This window comes from Pseudonaja textilis, chromosome Z, assembly GCF_049901715.1.
Source record: "Pseudonaja textilis isolate UNSWEBS1 chromosome Z, rPseTex1.2, whole genome shotgun sequence".
Lineage (NCBI taxonomy): Eukaryota > Metazoa > Chordata > Lepidosauria > Squamata > Elapidae > Pseudonaja > Pseudonaja textilis.
Window position 1 is genome coordinate 84,088,009 of NC_142008.1, and position 17,075 is coordinate 84,105,083.

General features: G+C 34.6%; 1 protein-coding gene across 8 annotated transcripts in view; it reads left to right on the forward strand.

Moving 5' to 3' along the window:
- Window positions 1-17,075, forward strand: part of LOC113447271 (charged multivesicular body protein 3) — a 38,145-nt gene that overhangs the window by 1,004 nt on the left and 20,066 nt on the right. For 5 of the 8 annotated variants that reach the window (XM_087916348.1, XM_087916347.1, XM_026717341.2 and 2 more), the window contains exons 2-3: window positions 98-370; window positions 10,026-10,165. In XM_087916348.1, coding sequence (XP_087772474.1) covers window positions 145-370; window positions 10,026-10,165 — 366 coding nt within the window. In that variant the 5' untranslated portion in view covers window positions 98-144. Of the gene's footprint in view, window positions 1-97; window positions 371-2,920; window positions 3,033-10,025; window positions 10,166-17,075 lie in introns of all 8 variants that reach the window. The other 3 variants (XM_087916351.1, XM_087916349.1, XM_087916350.1) reach the window with 1 other exon arrangement.

Sequence of the window (17,075 nt, forward strand, 5' to 3'; positions counted from 1 at the left end):
AAGATCCTGACATTAGGGACAAGACCCTAAGTATTCAGAATGCCTGGCTCCCTTTGCTTTCTCCATCAGGACATTCCTCTTTTTCTCTCTCTTGTAGGACTGAGGGACTCTCTTCTGAGAGTCGAAAATCCACACACAAGAAAGATGTGGCTGAAACTGTTTTTCTTGCTTCTTTATTTTTTGGTCTTGTTTATTCTGGCCAGGTTTTTTGAAGCCATTGTGTGGTATGAAACTGGCTTCTTTGCCACTCAGTTGGTCGACCCAGTGGCTCTGAGTTTTAAAAAGCTGAAGACCATTTTGGAATGCAGGGGACTTGGGTACTCAGGGCTTCTGGAAAAGAAAGATGTCAGAGAGCTGGTTGAGAAATCAGGTAAGGAGAGCATCTTCACAAAGGTTTATCTTTCAATATTGCTGCCTCTTCTCCCCCTCCCAAACATTTTTCCTTTATTAAATATACTTGCAGTCATTTTATGATGTGACAAGTGCCTTAAGAGAATAGAAGACATTCAATAAAATTAGTAATGACCTCAGGCTTGAAATGCATTGTCACTCAATACGAATTATTTAAGTGTGTCTCTGTGCAAGAGAGAAGCAGGATAGGAAGCACATAGTGCCAGCAGTGTAAAGGACAGAAATCTTTTCTGAATGTAGGTGAAAATACTCAATAAATACTGCTACAATCTCTTGGAAATAAATACTCAAGTTATCTTTGCAAACAAACTGTTCAAATTTAAGTTAAGTGATACTCAGAAAATGTGTTTAAATGTATTGCTAAGTTCTGCTATTAATTAAATTACAAGGCTTTTCTCAAAAAACAAACTATTGTAATGTACAGGTAGTTCCTGACTTACAACAGTTCATTTAATAGCCGTTCAAAGTTACAGCTGCACTGAAAAAAGTGACTTAGGACCATTTTTTAGTTATGCTCTTTGCTGCATCCCCATGATCGTGATCAAAATTCAGATGCTTGGCAACTGGTTCATATTTATGATGGTCGCAGTGTTCCAGGGTCAAGTGATCCCATTTTGCAATCTTCTGACAAACTGAATGGAAAAACCAGATTCACTTAACAACCAGGTTACTAACTTTTCAGTTACGGTGATTCACTTAACAACTGAGGCAAGAAAGATTGTTAAATGGGGCAAAACTCACTTAACAAATATCTCAAGTAACAATGGAAATTTTGGGCTCAATTGTGCTCATAAGTTGAGGACTATCTGTAATTAATAAAATACAAATCTTTAAAAAGCGAACATTAGTTTGCTTGAATACTTTTGAGCAGTGAGAAGTGTGTTGAAGATACACAGGTGGTCCTCGACTTACAACAGTTCTTTTAGTGATCATTCAAAGTTACAGTGGCATTGAAAAAAGTGACTTACGACCATTGCAGCATTTCCATGGTCACATGATCAAGATTCAACAGGTTCATATTTATGACAGTTGCAGTGTCCCGGTGTTAAGTGATCACTTTTTGCAACCTTCTGCCAAGCAAAGTCTTTGGGGAAGTCAGATTCACTTTAGAACCATGTGACTAACATAACAACCGCAATGATTCATTTAACAACTGTGACAAAAAAGGTCATTAATGGGGAAAAATTCACTTAACGGCTGCCTTACTTGGCATCAGAAATTTTGGGCTCAGTTGTGCTTGTTGAGTCAAAGACTGCCAGGAAACACTTCAAACCAAATACCTTCTCCTTCCAAGTATACTTTCGTGCTTCAAATTTTTATGCAGCTGTAAATATGATAGCATAAATTAATTAATAATTTGTGGGCAACAGCCTTATGCACCATTTCAATAGACCAGGAAATCTTATGAGATGTTTTCACAGAAATTACATATCTCTCTAAGTTGCATAGATTACTATTTTGACTGCCTGCTATTTAATGCTTCATTCAACAATATTAGAAGATTCCTCCTTAAAATAAAACTCTTCATGTCCCACCAACAGCAACACAAAGTGGTCTTACTGTTGTTAAAGATAATTGCACAGACACCCAGTCTTCTCTGAAGGCAGCCAAATTTATATTTAGTTCTAGATCTAAAACAGGGGGGGGGGTTTCTTCTCTTCACAAGTCTTGCTGTACAAATAGTGTGCAACACTGCACTTCATTCATGATTTTGGAGATGATACAGTTGGAGATAGGATCTACCCAGTTCACACACTGACCACTTAGGCTGTAGCAGGTACATCCTTTCCCTCTGGTCATTACAAGTCCCTTTTGATTTGAGCTGCTAGAGAGACACACAAAAAGTTAAAAAAAAAAGTGAATAAACTTGTGTAAAATTTTCCACAAAGGCAGACTAAAGTTTGACAGATGGACACTTAGCCATCTGCCACTAAGCCATCTTCTCCCCAGTTTCATTCCTTGTTAAAAAACATGACTAGTGAATATTTTTCTTGAGGCCCCTGATGTTTGATAGCAGGACACATGAATCCTTTAGGGAACTCCTTCAAATGCTTTCTTTAACTTTTTCACATTAAAACTATGAGGACAGTACCACTCCCTAAGTATGAGATTAGGATTTATTTCCTCCGAACTAGAAGAAAATAATTTACAAGAATACAATTATGAGGAACAACCATTGGTCCCATCTAGCTCAGAGTTGAGTAACTATATCTGGGGATATAGTTTTTATATATATCTGGGGATATAGTTTTTATATATAGTATTTTTATTACTGTACATTTTGGCATGTAATCAAGAGCCACAGTGAGTTGTTAGTGATGAAATAAGAACACACTAAGGGAACAAATTTCTGTCAGATTCTTACTTGAAAATATGCATGGTTGAACTTTGGCTCTCTTATTACATGTATTCTATCACTTTATTGAGATATGTTTTCAATCCATGTTTTATATTTTGATTCTGATTATAATAATAGCAATAGCACTTAGACTTACATACTGCTTCATAGTCTTTTACAGCCCTCTCTAAGCAGTTTACAGAGTCAGTATATTTTCCCCAACAATCTGGGTCCTCACTTTACCGACTTCGGACGGATGGAAGGCTGAGTCAACTTTGAGCCGGTGAGATTTGAATTGCCAAACTGCTGGCAATCAGTCAGCAGAATTAGCCTGCAATACTCCATTCTAACCATTGCGCCACCATGGCTCTTAATTATTTATTGTATTAATATATATTAATAATTCTAATTATATCTATCATATCCCATATTTCTAAAGAATTCACATTCACAAATATGTAAAGACTACATAACTAGTTCTTTACGTAAACAAATACCATAGAATGGTATTTTATGGTAACACATGTTTATGCAATTTAGTGCATGGAATATTTTTATTTATTATATGTACATGTATTATGCTTTTCAGCTATAATTAGAGTTCAGTTTAGATACATATTATTAAGGAATGAAAAGCCTTACAATCAGCCTACCTATTGTCAAATGCATTTTGTGTGGCTATGATCTTGTGGGCTAAAACAGGAAAAACAACTAAAAAGATTTTAAATAATGGTACATGGACAGTATAGTAGAAGTTTAAAGAGAAATATTTGAAAATGCGATAATGCACCATGCACTCATTTTTCTGCCAACTGAATACCAGTATTTCCAGCTTGACTACAGTGAAGTTCATTTGATTGGCTTGCATCCAATCCAATGCACATCACATATCAATTCATTCTGTCCAATTTTCACCTACATCTGCTAAAAGGAGAAGTTGAATATAGGTTTTCTGTAATCTGTAAATTATGTATATATGAAAATAAAATTGGCCTAAATGCACACCCATCTGCTCTTACTATATGCAGCACAAAATCCTCACTATGCAATGTGAAAGTCTAGATATCATTAGCCTTTGATGGTTGTCATGAAAACATAAAAACAATTTGGCACAGATAGTGACTCCTTTCTAGGACAATAGCATTTTGGAACCAGGCCCCAAATCAGCAAGAAAATTTACATAGACCAGGGATCACCAACCTTTTGGACCTCAGAGACAACCAAACTCATAATTTTAGATCCCAGGGACCAGTAACTGGTTTTGTGGGCATGTCCTAATTTGTGGGTGTGGCTTGGTGGTCATGTGACTGGCTGGGCATGGCTTGTCTGTAAATATTATAAATATTTATATAAATATTGATTCCTTTTATGAAAAAGAGCAACTTTTACCCCAAATCAGGCAAAGCAGGCAGGCAGATTGAGTTGCTCACAGAATCACAGTTTCATTCAGAGATCTATCTATCTGCCATTGGATAGGTCAGTCTGTCACATAAAATTTGCTTGCAAGCAAACTCACAAAATTAACTCACAACACACCATGTATGTAAATATTGATTTTTTTATTTAAAAAGGCAACTTTTATCCAAAATCAGGCAAAGCAGGCAGATTGAGTTGCTCACAGAATCATTGAGTGATCTATCTATCTGCCATCGGCTAGCTCAGTCTCTCAAATTTGCTTACGAGTCTGCACTGAATTTGTTTACAAGCAAACCTTCAGTCCTAAGGGAGGTTCGGCTGTGCTTAGCTAGAAAGCAAGAAATCCAACTATTTCCTGCTTCCTAGCTAATCTAAATCTCACAGCACAGCAGAACAGTTGATGGTCGGAAAAAGGAAAAATAGCAACTTAGCAGACAAGTTTGCCAGGTAAGGAGTGAGTGGGCAGGAAGGGTTCCTGAGCCATGTGGGCTGAGCACCCTTGTGTTTCTGTGCAGCCTGGATTAATTGCTTTGGTGGGGTGCTCTGGGGGTGAGATTTCTCTGTGGCCCACCAAAATTTTCTCAGCAGCCCACCAGTTGGCGACCGCTGACATTGACTACAAACTAAATATTGTGTTATTATCATGTATATTCTGTTATTTCAAGAGTCATTGATCTGATACATAACTTCAAATCTAAGAACCATTGAAAATGAAATAAAGTACCAATAGATTATAGCACATCATATTTGGTATACAAAGTCTATTTCCTTTGTTCATCCAGATTTTTGTGATATAAAATTAGGTCATCCTGGATCAATTCTAGGTTGAAGTTGACTTTAGTGGCTTCTAATTTATAAGCAATACTCAAGAGTTCCTATTAAGACTGTAGTTATGCTTCTTTGAAAGAGGAATTAAGAAGAAAGAAAACCTAATTCATCTTTATTCCTTTGGTTCCCTACTACCTTGCTGTATGTGTTCCTCTGTAAAATAGTGCCTTGCCACCATTCTCTCCATTTTGATCTCTGAACATGCAAAGACAGAATCCTTTGGAGAGAATTAACCTACTATATAGACACTCTAAGATTAGCAAAGAGTTGGGCTGCAACTCATAACACATTTACTTTAAAATAAGATTTGTTGAATTTAGTGGGACTTTTGAATGCAGCATGATAGTAATGTATCTGTTTGAAAATGAAAAGCAATGCTAAAATTAATGCACTGAGCTGTATAAGAAACTGATCAAAGTTTATAGAGAAATGTGGAAATTGAATCATGTTTATAATTTGAAAATTAAAGCACCTTTGTTGGAATTGTTAAGGTATTGGTTAGGACAGTAACCAAAAATAAATAATTTAAATAACTTTTAGATGTAAAAATGATATCCTAGAGAGAGAATTAACATTAATATTTGAAAGCCGATACAAGTAGACCAGATATTCTTATATTGCCATAATATGCATATATTTTGTTATATACAAGTAAGATTAGTAGATGACTCATGTCCAGTTAAAGGTAAGATTGGCCTTTAAACAAATAAATGGTTCAAGGAAGATCTCGATAATTCTGTATATGTAAAGTTAGGAATGGATTGTTCCATGTTAATCATTATGTTTCCAGACTAATAGCCTTTATATTTAGTTGTGTTTGTTGATTGTACCCAGATTCATCTGGAGTCAGATGGTCTTATAAATATGATTTATGAATGAATATAAAAATAATGAAATAGGCCAGATCAGATATTTCAATCAAGATTTTTTATTACACTTCACAAATTATATAACATTTTTGAAATGATTTATAAAAAATTAAAGTTATCTTGCAGATATTATTCTAATCTAATAAGCATAATTTAGTTTAGATCCTAGTTTAATAATTTTATGTAGTCTGGACTTTGCCATGTTGCAAAAATAAAATGAACCATTTATTGCAATAAGACAATTTAACAATTTTTATACATTTTTTGACTATTGCCATTCATATTCCAGTTTTATCTAAACTTAAAAATAGCCTAGAATAGCCTAGAATAGATATACTGGGCGGAATAATTTTGTATGGTATACTTAGTTCTGTCTTTAATATATGTTATGCAATGAAATTTATAGCCATGTATAATAATAGTGAATTCAAGCCTCTGTAAATACTGTCTACAATAGAAAGTTTTTGCTAGGCTTTGGGAAATTTCAAGGTCTGTATAAGTAGAAAAATGTATTTTTAAAAGCACTGAAATAGATGTCACATAAATATTAAATAGTAAGAAGGGGTGAAAAGCCGCAGGAAAGAAGAATTAAAGGAAGTATCCCAAATCAGAGAATTCCCTATTGCATAATACAGTAATTCTTAATTACAACACCCCTATTTCTGATGTTAAGACTGTGGGTATGATTGCTGAGTATATACCCAGATGAAGAAGTTATTAGAAGAACAAAATTCCACAAAGCATTGGGGGGCGAAATCACAATAGAAAATCCCAAAACTATCTAATTATCAGAGGCTGCAGAATGCTGAGTAACTGAGAGAGGCAGGAGGACTGATACAAGTGGATAGAATTTGGAACACTTTTGTTCACAGAGTAAACTTTTGATTTCCGGTGTCCTTTGTTATTATTTTATTTACTATTATAAAGAAGGTTAAAAGCCTTAAATTGTAGAAAATGCAAGCATGTTGCATTACCTTTTAATTACACAAAAGGAAAGTATAACTCTTCCCTGACATCAGAATAGCCTTAAATCTAATGCTTTCCTTTGAATATTTTTGAGATACATATGGGAGATTTCCTCTTTTCTAAAATATTCAGGTGGCAGTTTTAGAAGGTGAGCTGCTGATGTAATTATTACAGAAAACATATTTGCTATAATTAACTGCCTTTGTGGATAATTTACCTAGTATTTAATATTTATTGGATAATTCCTCAATTTATATTTAAATGAGGAAGGAAAGTATGTTTGTAAGGACTCATATTCATGAAATAATACATACTGTTAAAGCTCAGTTTACTGTTTTCTTGCTCTATAATATTTGCAATGTAGATTGTTTTATTTCCTCTCTTCTATCAATATAAAGTTCAAGCTAATATAGGATTTTTCACATGGTGAAACAGAAATGCAGATCAGATTTTAGAGAATGATTCAATGATGCAGAATGTTAAAATTCTTGGACTTGTTTTAACAGTTTTATTACTTTGCACACATTGAAAGGATATATATATATATTACTTCTAGATGAGAGCTTTACTATAAAATTATCATGCCTTATTTAATTTTAATTTTTTCTAAATAATTAAAAAGGATCAAGGTATGTAATTCACAACCTGTTCCCATCACCATCATCATCTAAAGCTTTTTGCAGGTCATCAAGTAAGCAAAAACCTTTAATACAGCCTATCTAATAGGAGTTTAATGTGCCTTTAAAATTTATCTAAAGTAGTTGAAATTGCATTTATAATCTGCTCACTCATAAATGCATTGTACTCATCACAATACATTTATTGTTGTAGGGGCCTCCCAGTAGAGATGATATTACATTACTTGTGCTGCCAAGCCATGGACCATCTACAGTACTCTCATGAATCACCAGTAGTCCATAGACTATAAACTGGGAACCATTTCTCCAGATGCTGTCCTCTATTAATAAACTTCTTGCCAAGAGAAAGATGGAATAGCTACATAATGCATTGTGATAGATGAAATTAAAAGCCCTCTATCTGGAAAAACTCATAGGCTCAAGTGATCATGTAACTGACACGTTCACTACATATTTGTTCATTTAACAAATAGTGGAATGACAAGGCATAACTATCTTCTTAACGAGCAAAGAGCTGCTGTGAGGCTTTTTCTTACTTTTTCTTACTTGAAGTTTAATATTTATATTCACATGTTCTGTGGCCTAATGCACTTCATCTATGTCATTTGGTGCTGTCCTTTAGGTTTAGGAAGGCTTTAAAAACCCGCTACAGCATTTGTGTTTTAAGTGTTTCCCTGGCATACTTGCTTTAACATTTTTGTTATATGTAAATATTTTGAATCTCTGTAAGTTGAAATCAAATTAATAGACAACAGTAAAATATTTTCATTTAAATTAATTTTATACTGTATTAGAGATGGATGGGATTAAGGCCAAAAGAAGGTAGTTTAAGCCACCCACAAAATTCATGTCTAGATTGACATTTGAATGTGGAACTCTCATATTTTGCTACTATGCCATGCTACCCTGTAAGATTTGGGGTTATTTCATGGAAAACAAAATGAAGGTTGATTTATTTATTTAGTTTACATATTGCCAAATTTAAACAACTTGGTACAATTTACAATGGAATAGAATCAAGAATCATAATACAATAACACTTTTAAAATGCAATACTGTAAAAATATAGGCAGCAATTATATGGAGTGGTGCCAGTCTTTGGGAAAAGATTCTTTAATAGTGGGCTTCGCCACATAAATCTCTGCCTCCAGACCATGTCCTATTTCATTTCCAGTATGTGGGGAACTCAGCATTGCTCAGCGAGGAAAAAATCAAAGAAAAGCGCACAGGATAGGAAGAACTAAACCATGTATTTATTAAAGGTGATATTCTGGAAAATTGGTCTCTCATTCTGTGAAGAGCTAAACATTGATTAATATTTTCTGGAACATTGATTTTAACCTTACTGCCCATAAAGTTTTGGATTTTTCTTTACTAAAATTCTATAATAATAATAATATAAATTATTGTATGTATGAAGTAATTATCATCTAGATAACATAAAAAGAGACAACATATTACATCGTGACAGGTACTAATTCACTAGAATTTCTTTATTGTATAGCAAGGTGTCATGGGGAGTATCCCTCAACCCAATTGACCAGTGGAGACACACAATCTTCTTGAGCCAAGTTTTTTCAGCTGTAGTTGGGAAATAATACAAAGTTCTGCCCACTAAGAGAAGGATGAGGCAACGTTTATTTAGTGATCTTGTTTACAGGAAAAAGATAGTATTTCTTAGCAAGAGGCTCACCCAAACCCATAATTTTAGTCTTTAGTTTATTTTGTCAGCAAGCTTGATGCCTAGCCAGCACTATAGAGGGAGCCAGTACTTCCTTCCAGTAATACTTGATCCTGGAGTTTGCAGTTAGTAAGCTGCTTGAGTTTTTATAGCTTCAAGCATTTGGGTAAACATTGAAGCATCTCTAAGCCATTTTGTTAGGCCAAGCTTTTTCATTATTTCTTTTTTCCTTCAGGTGTTTCTCACAAACCCATAATTTGCTCAATCCCTTCCCATCCTTTCCACCTAAGTTTCAAGGTATTTAGTAATTGCTTCAGGGGTGGGTGGGTGCGGTAGGTTCTATCTGGAATAGATAGATATGTTAAGACCACCTGTTCTTAAATATGGGTATGCTCTCTTCATCTGAATGAATGAAACAGAACTATCCCTATCCCGGGGATTAATTTTTTAAGTAAAATGACTCCAATTTCATGTCTAAATCAGATTAACTAACCAGATGTTTTGAAGTACAGTGTGCTAGTACAAACCCCTATGGACAATTATATAAATTTATTAAATCAATAAATTTGATCTATCCAGATTAGGGACAAAGACATGTGTAAGCCCCTCTCCCAACCTGAATCTTACTGCCTTGACTTATGTTGGAAGACATTAATTTTACAGAGTAATAAAATAATTAAGAGTCATCAGATATCTGCAGGTCATTAGTTCCACTATAATTCCAAATAAGATATGTACAAATATGTGTGTATAGTTTTTCCCCAGTTCTTTTAAAATATAATTTATAATCTTGATTTACTTTTTATGACATTGTCCTTTTGATTAATATGACCATTAGATTTACTGTAACTGGTATTTCTTTTTGTTTCATTTTTCAGGAGACCTTATGGAAGGTGAACTTTATTCTGCTCTCAAGGAAGAGGAAGCCTCTGAGTCTGTTTCCAGTACAAACTTCAGTGGTGAAATGCATTTTTATGAGTTGGTAGAAGATACAAAAGATGGCATCTGGCTAGTACAGGTATTGCATGTTCATTTTGAGTAAGTTTATAGTGCTCTGAAAATGGTGAATTGCATCTCAATGTCTTGTAAATTGATATTAATTCAAGGCATTGGGATAATGTTTCCCATTATTCCATTTTTGTAGGATGTATATTTAACTCAAGTTATTTTGTAAGAATGTTAGTTTGCACAAACATTGATAGTATTAAAACTATTCAGGTCATGAGGAATGTGAACACAATTGAAGGTTCCACAATACTGCTTAATAATTCTTTACTCATATTGGTGGGGGAAAGTACTGGCAAGCCAGAGAAGCCTCTTGGTTAGATTAGGAAGTTGAAAAAAAGAATAATATAAGAATGTCAGTTATAAATGATTGCCAACAAAGCAACATTGACATGTTCATTTAATCACTTAAATGATTAAAGGACTTAAGCTTGATTTTAAAGCAGGGATTAATAGAAAATTCTAAATATGGAGAGATATAAGATACTGCGACAGCCCAGGTTCTGTTCAGAAAAAAAAAAATCACAGCCAAGGGGTGACATTCATAGAAGATTCCAGTGACAATTACTGCTCTTCCAGTTATCCTTCCCTATGTTGACATCCAGATTATTCTGCTTAAATAAACAAGAGCTTTTCCAAACAATTTGAATTGGAATCTATAATTTTCAACTTACTGTGTTTCCCTGATAATATGACCTACCCCCAAAATAAGCCATATCCTATTTTATGCATGTGCCTAATACAAGCCCTCCCTCAAAAGTGAAGGGGGAGGTGGGCATGGCCAGCATAGGAGGCGGCGAGCACACATAGGTTGATGGTGTCTGGCAGCAGCTTCAGCCCACGCAGCACAGGTGAGTTGAGTACCTGTGGAAACAGCAGATAGAAGCAGAGATCTGGGGGGAGGGAGGTGACCCAGATATGCCATGCAGGCTGCGGGAAAGCCAAGTGGCGGTGGGCCGGAGCGGTGGCCAGCCACAGGAAACTCATCTTCACTTGTCTTGGCTTGTCTACAGTCTGCATAATGCACCGGGACTGCCTGCCTTCCACTCTGTGCCTTCCATTGTGTGCAGCTCCAGAGTGCGCCAACTAAGAGACCGCTGGGCTGTAGCTGCTTGCTAGCTCTTGTGTGTAAGCTGGGAGACGGGGTGCCCAGATGAGCTGATCATCCTGAAATCATGTTTCCCTGAAAATAAGCTCTACTGCTTATTTGGGGACCCAAAAGAAAATAAGACCAGGTCTTATTTTCAGAGAAGCGTGTTATTAATTTGAGCAATAGGGCAGAGAAGGCATGCTTGCAGGTACCATCAACAATGGATCTATATTTGGGGGGGTCCTAAGAGATGTGCTTTCTCTGCCATAGTGCCCACCTTATGGAACATTCATTTCCCATAAAATTAGATTAGTTCTATCCCTTTTGACATTCCAGAAGCCCTTCAACACCTTCATCAGATAATAGGGTCTGTCTGAGGCAGTGGCACAGTATCCAGAATTACAGAAAGTATATTTCCAGATCCAGGTGGTCCAAAAACTATTCCATCTTGCCAGAATTGAGATGAAATCTGATGTTCCCCATCAAAATTCCAAAATAGATTACATGTCCTGACACTGTTAATTATAATGGTAATTCTTCATGACTGGCAATCAATTTTCATATAAAAGAAGACATGTTTTGTCTTTAACTTGAAAATACTGCACTGTAATTGTTCATTCTTTAACTAGGTTATATGTATGAAGACTGTACAAAGCATATGAAAAATTAACTTAATAAGATCAATTAACATCACTCTTCAAAGTATTAAAGCTGACCATTCTTTGCAAGATTTAAAAGCAGAATCTACCTGTCTTTACATATATGAAAATGTACCCATAAAACTAGTCTTATCTGATCCTTCATATAATCCTGTATGATCCCATATAATTTTTACAAACTATACTATGGTGTTATTTATGGATAGTTATATTTTAAAATAATAATATTGACATGAAAAATAATTTAATATTTTATAAATAGAATTTTTAAAGTCTTACATGATTCATAACATGTTTTGTGTAGGACAAAAATGTCTTGACCAGGAAAATAGGACCTTGGAGTTATAATGGATGGTTCAAGAAAAAATATCAGTCACAGGATATAAAAAAAACCTGTGCAATTCCAGTAACTATATTTTTAAGAAGTAATTGTAGAAGTTAAAAATATGTAGACAAGATTCACCATAGACTCAATGGCATGCAATTAGTTTATATAGCTTAGGACATCTATTTAGACAGCTTTAAAAAGTAATCCAATCCACATAAGAGAATATAAAATATAGAATATAAAAAAGACTTAACAGAAAAAAATTACAAGACTTACTAAGTGTTGGTGTCATTTGAGGTTAGAGAGGATGGAAGAAGATTTAACTGGGAGTAGTTTTGAAATGTTGGCAAATTCCACCAGCCATATTTTTAAAAAATGGTCTACTCAAATGACTTACAGTTTATAATTTTTGTAAGATATTGTCAAAAAAATATTTTAGAAATTAAACTATTACTGATTCAAGTTATCAACATCTTAAAGTCAACAATCTTGTCTAAATCTTCGGGCTATAAATAATTTAGGTGAAAATCCAGAAGAGCTTCACTTTTTAACCTGTGTAACAAGAATACTGTAACCAAAAAAATTGCATACAAAAAGCTTATGGTTTAAAGTAGTAAAGTGCTCTTGCCATTTAATAAATAATAGATTTCTTTTGGAAAATTTCACTCAGTACAATGGTCAAAGTACTATGCGTCATTCAGATAATGGCAATCAGTTGGACTGTCAATTAGTACCCTAAGTATCCCTTAGAATGGAGGCAGAAAAAGACAAGTAATACTTATTTATTTTGTTTAAAAATTGTGCAGTATTCTCATACAAACCATACAACTCTCTTCTTAAAATGTGAATGTTGCCATTTTTGACCATCTATTTGGTTGTATCCTATGGTAATACATATTCTTAATTTTTGTTTGACCAATTTTTCCCTCCGGTGATTATCTGTCCTGCACCACATGGTTTTCTTTCTCTCACATGCATCCCATGCTTTCTTGCTTCCTCCTTCTTGCCATATGTATGTTTTTAAAGAAATAAAAAATTGTATAATTGAAACCTGACAATCGGCATGTTGGATTTCAGTGGTTATAAACTTGAGGCATTTTTGATAAGGGGCTGCTTGAGAGCCACACTCTGGCTATATTGTTATAAAGTACACAGTTCAGTCACTTGTTTGGTGAGATGGACAGCCATATAAATTTGAAAATTAAATAAAATGAAAAACGGTTCTATGAGTGTAAGTGTAAGATAGAGTTAGAAAAATAGGGCAGGAGAGAAGGTTTTCTCTCATACAAAGTGTTAGAATACAAGGTCATCCATTGTAACAAATGCAGGAAAATTCAAGCCTGATACTTTTAAATATAGCACATTGTGGAATTTGTTGCCACAGATGGTACAGGTAGCCCGCAGGTTACAATGGCAATTAGGACTGGTTTCCCCGTGCTAAGGTCAAAAAGCACAATGTCATATGGCCTCAACATTTATCGACAGCAGTCCTGCTACTATCATAACCCCAAGATCATTAAGTAGGAAGAGGCAGGACAAGGAGCGGAGGGAAGTACGTGGGTACTGCAGGTATATGCAGAGGATATTGTAGGCAGATGGAACAGATCACGCAAAGGCCACAGGCTTGTCTTATGGAGAACGAAGTGGGTTAATGGGGCCTCCAGAAAGTGCTATGGAGCATAACAGCAAGATTATGTTTTAAGTGGCCAGTAAATCAGATGGCTGTTTCCTGTTTTCTTAGTGGACTACTGGGAAGCAACTATGGAAGGACCTATCCTCCACTCACCTTCGTCCAAGCTAGTGAACTTTTCAAATATTCATATTTGACCACTTTATGACGTGTTACTAGTCTAGATGTGCCTGTGTTCTGATCCAGCTGATCTCTTGTTTTCTTATGAAAACCTGCATCACCACTTTTAAGGAAACTTGAGTTTTATTTCTGTTAAAATGTTCACTTGTATGCTTCGGTATTCATTGCAGCAGTCATTTTATATATACAAACTGGGTTTGGAGCTTTTCCTTGAATTACCCAAACCTAATACTCTCCACATAGGTATACCTTGATGTCTGTCTGTCTGTCTGTCTGTCTGTCTGTCTGTCTGTCTCTCTCTCTCTCTCTCTCTCTCTCTTTGAAAGAGAACTATCTTGATACAGATATATTTATTTAAAATTGGATAAAAAATGAAAACATGAATCCAGATGTGCCAAAATACTTGAAGCATAGTTGTAATCTCTGGTCCATCTTAATTAGAGTTTTCAAAGAAAATACTTTGGTTATATTGTTAACTTGCTACTTTTAGGTTCTGTTATATCTTTTGATTATAGTAGGAGTCCTGGATTCATTATTTGGATCTCTAAAATATCTGCTTTCTGCATTTACAATGCAGAAGAAACTGCTTTGCCTTGTTAGAAACCTGACTGGAAGGCAAAGCCTCCCTTCCCCCACCCTCTGCATTGCCCTTTTATAACATTTAACCTTTCATTGTCTGTTCTCCATCTCAGTGCTCTTTGTTTCTCCCCCTTCCTTTTAAAACTTTTTTTAATGAGGAAATACGGAAACTGTAAAACACAAACTGTGGCCCTTTGTCCTGTTTTGAGTTAAACAAACTATGCAAAAAGGCAGAAGATGAGGGAAATGTTGCTTTGCCAAGGTCGGTTTGCAAACAGCTACTCCATATGGCCCAGTAAGAACAGCCTATAATTCTGAATTCTGCAGATCTCCGGAATGCAAACAAGGCATTGTGAGGGGTGTAACAGGGAGGCAAAGGAGGCCGTCTCCCAGGTATCTGGCAGGGCAAAGATGGGAGGAGGGAAGAGATAGGTGGGCATGCATCAGTGTCTCTACAAAGTTATGGAGCCATCCGGTCATTTGAAAGTGCGAATGACACGATAACTGTTGTAAACTTATCTTTGAATCATAGTCGTATATGGCTTTTGGAAGGCAGGTTGTAATTTTGAAGGGTCACTAAATAATCTGTTGTACCTCAAGGATTATCTGTAATTTTTAATATTTTAAAGGTTTTTATTTAGTTTAAAGATTATTTTGCTAATTGGCTATGCACAATATTTTTAGAAAACGAGAAGTGTATAAAATTTTCAAAATCTTGGCAAATTTTAAAGGCAAATATGCTTAAATATTACTAAATCGGACAAACTTCCAGAATACACTAAGCTGGCCTTTTATATAATCTTTATAGCATTTTATAGATTATACTGAGAATCAGATTTAATTCCTTCATTATAGGAATGACAAATTATGATATTACAGTATATGCCAGTATGTAAAATAACCTCATACATGAAGTTAGTGCATAACTTACTCCCACACTTGAGGTTTGGATTTCATAAGAAAAAGGACCTAAATTTTTAAATTGTAATTATTTTTGTTATATAGTTATCACAACTAATCTAAAATTTTATTTTTCTAATAGTCAAATATATCAGCACACATGTAGTTCTTATAACTACAACTGAGCCCAAAATTTCTGCTGCTACGCAAGACAGTTGTTAAGTAAATTTTGCCCCATTTAATGACCTTTTTTGCTGCAGTTGTTAAATGAATTACTACAATTGTTAAGTTAGTAACATAGTTGTTTAAGTGAATCTGACTTCCCCATTGACTTTGCTACTCAGAAAGTTGCTTGTCCTTGGAAGCCTGCAACTATCATAAGTATATGCCAATCATCTACAATTTGATCACATGACTATGAGGATGCTGCAGTGGTCATAAATGTGAAAAACAGTCATAAAACATTTTTTTCAATGCAACTGTAACTTCCAACGATCATTAAACCACGGGTGTCAAACTTGCTGTGTCACATTGCTGTGTGATATATAACAATGTTTTTCCCTTTGCGGAGCTGGGGTGGGCATAGCCTGTGCATGAGCCATCCAGCCTGAGGGTTGCCAGTTTGACACTCCTGAATTAAACAAACCGTTTAAGTTGAGGACTACTTGTAGTTATATTTGTTTCAGACCAATTTGGTACATAAGCATAAAAGTAACATGAAACAGTGTCTACTTCATTTTAATTTTCTCTTTATTCTTCAGTTATTTGCATTTTGCAAGTTCTATGGATCTTCCTTTTTTTCTTTCATTTTTTTTAAATAAACAAAGGAATCTTGATTTTTTATTTTGAAAGTGCTAGTACATTTGATTATTAATAGGTGAGTAGTTTGGTTTTGCTTCTGAATCACATGCAAAATGGTCTTTTGAGATACTTCAGATTTTGAAATTTGTATTCTTATTCTTGTCAGGATCCTTGAGCTAAACAAGGGATTCATACTTAAACCAATTGCTTTCTAATGGTTATTTTAACAATTTTGAGACATCATATTTTGAGCTTTATTTACCACTTGACAGTGTATAAAATCGAAATATTCACTAGGGAGTAAGGCATGGATGCTTTAGCAATCTCGAAAATACATGCTAATTTAACTTCTTAAAAGTGATGCAGCAATGTAATAAAAATCAATAATTCAATTCTATATGGTATTGAAAGTAAAAGTAGTAATTATATATTCCAAAAGTAGAATTAAATATTGCCATATTCAAATTTAATGGAACAATGGGTCCAGATATTTAAAAATGTGAAGTATACTAATATTTTAAATATGAAATAAATTCATCCAAATATTTTTGTTTATTGGATATTTCAAAGTTTGTTTAAAAATTCATGGATTTTAAATTTTTTGATGTGAGTGACGTAAGAAATTAAAAATTCTTTAACTCATATGATGTGATCCTTTTCTGTTATAGTTTAACTTTGACTATATATTATATAGTTTTAGGAAGAATATAATTATAGGACATCAGTGTGATATTGAATTATATTCCTAAAATATGG